Genomic DNA, 758 nt, shown 5'->3' with positions numbered 1-758 from the left:
CAATCGCGGCCCAACGCGGGACGTTCAAACCCCCCCGGGCACCGGAGCCAAGAGGAGCTCGCTGCTCCGCGGGGCCTGTGCCGCCGCCCCCGCCGCTCGCCAATTAAGAGGGGGCGGAGCAAGTGCCACAGCTATCGCAAAGCTCCCAAATTGCTCATAGGGGAACACTTCCTCTTTAAGGAAGCCCCGGGTCTCCCACCCAGCCTGCACCGAACAAACACGTACTAACAGTGAGAACTTCTTACTTCTTATCAACTCCCACTTAAGAACCTCAAACGATTTGCGTGCGCTACTGTAGTTTATCATAGTGTTTCAGCTCTTTCTGAGATTAAGTGGGTGGCTCTTAAAAGAGCCTTTGGATTTGTTTAAACGAGTAGACTCCAATTTCTTCCCAGGCGTCTTACTTCTTCTTGGGCGCAGCCTTCTTGGTCTTGGCTGCCTTGGGCTTGGCTTCTTTGGGCTTCCCTGCCTTTGCCTTGGCCGGGCTCTTGGCTGCCTTTTTGGGGCGGCCTGCCTTTGCGGCTTTCTTGGGACTCTTGGCTGCTTTCTTAGCTGCTGCGGCCGCCGGCTTCTTGGCCTTCTTGGGACTCTTCTTCACTGCTGCTGCTTTCTTGGGCTTCTTAGCAGCACTGGCAGGCTTCTTGGCCGCCGGCTTCCTAGGCTTAGCTGCAGGCTTTTTCTTCGTTGCCTTCTCTTTTGTCTCACCCGGTTTCTTGTTCAGCTTGAAAGACCCGGAGGCGCCGGTGCCCTTGGTCTGC

At 56.1% G+C, this 758-nt stretch overlaps 1 protein-coding gene across 1 annotated transcript; it reads right to left on the bottom strand.

Moving 5' to 3' along the window:
• Positions 1-400: 400 nt before the first annotated feature.
• LOC103801221 (histone H1) lies at positions 401-754 on the bottom strand (the record flags this gene model as incomplete). Its single annotated transcript, XM_009073630.1, has 1 exon — positions 401-754. A coding segment is annotated over one exon (354 nt), but the record flags the coding sequence as incomplete, so codon positions are not given.
• Between the last annotated feature and the right edge of the window lie 4 nt (positions 755-758).

Source organism: Acanthisitta chloris, unplaced genomic scaffold, assembly GCF_000695815.1.
Source record: "Acanthisitta chloris isolate BGI_N310 unplaced genomic scaffold, ASM69581v1 scaffold29394, whole genome shotgun sequence".
NCBI classification, from domain to species: domain Eukaryota; kingdom Metazoa; phylum Chordata; class Aves; order Passeriformes; family Acanthisittidae; genus Acanthisitta; species Acanthisitta chloris.
The sequence above is the reverse complement of the archived record's forward strand: the minus strand, read 5'-3'. Positions and strand labels throughout refer to the sequence as shown.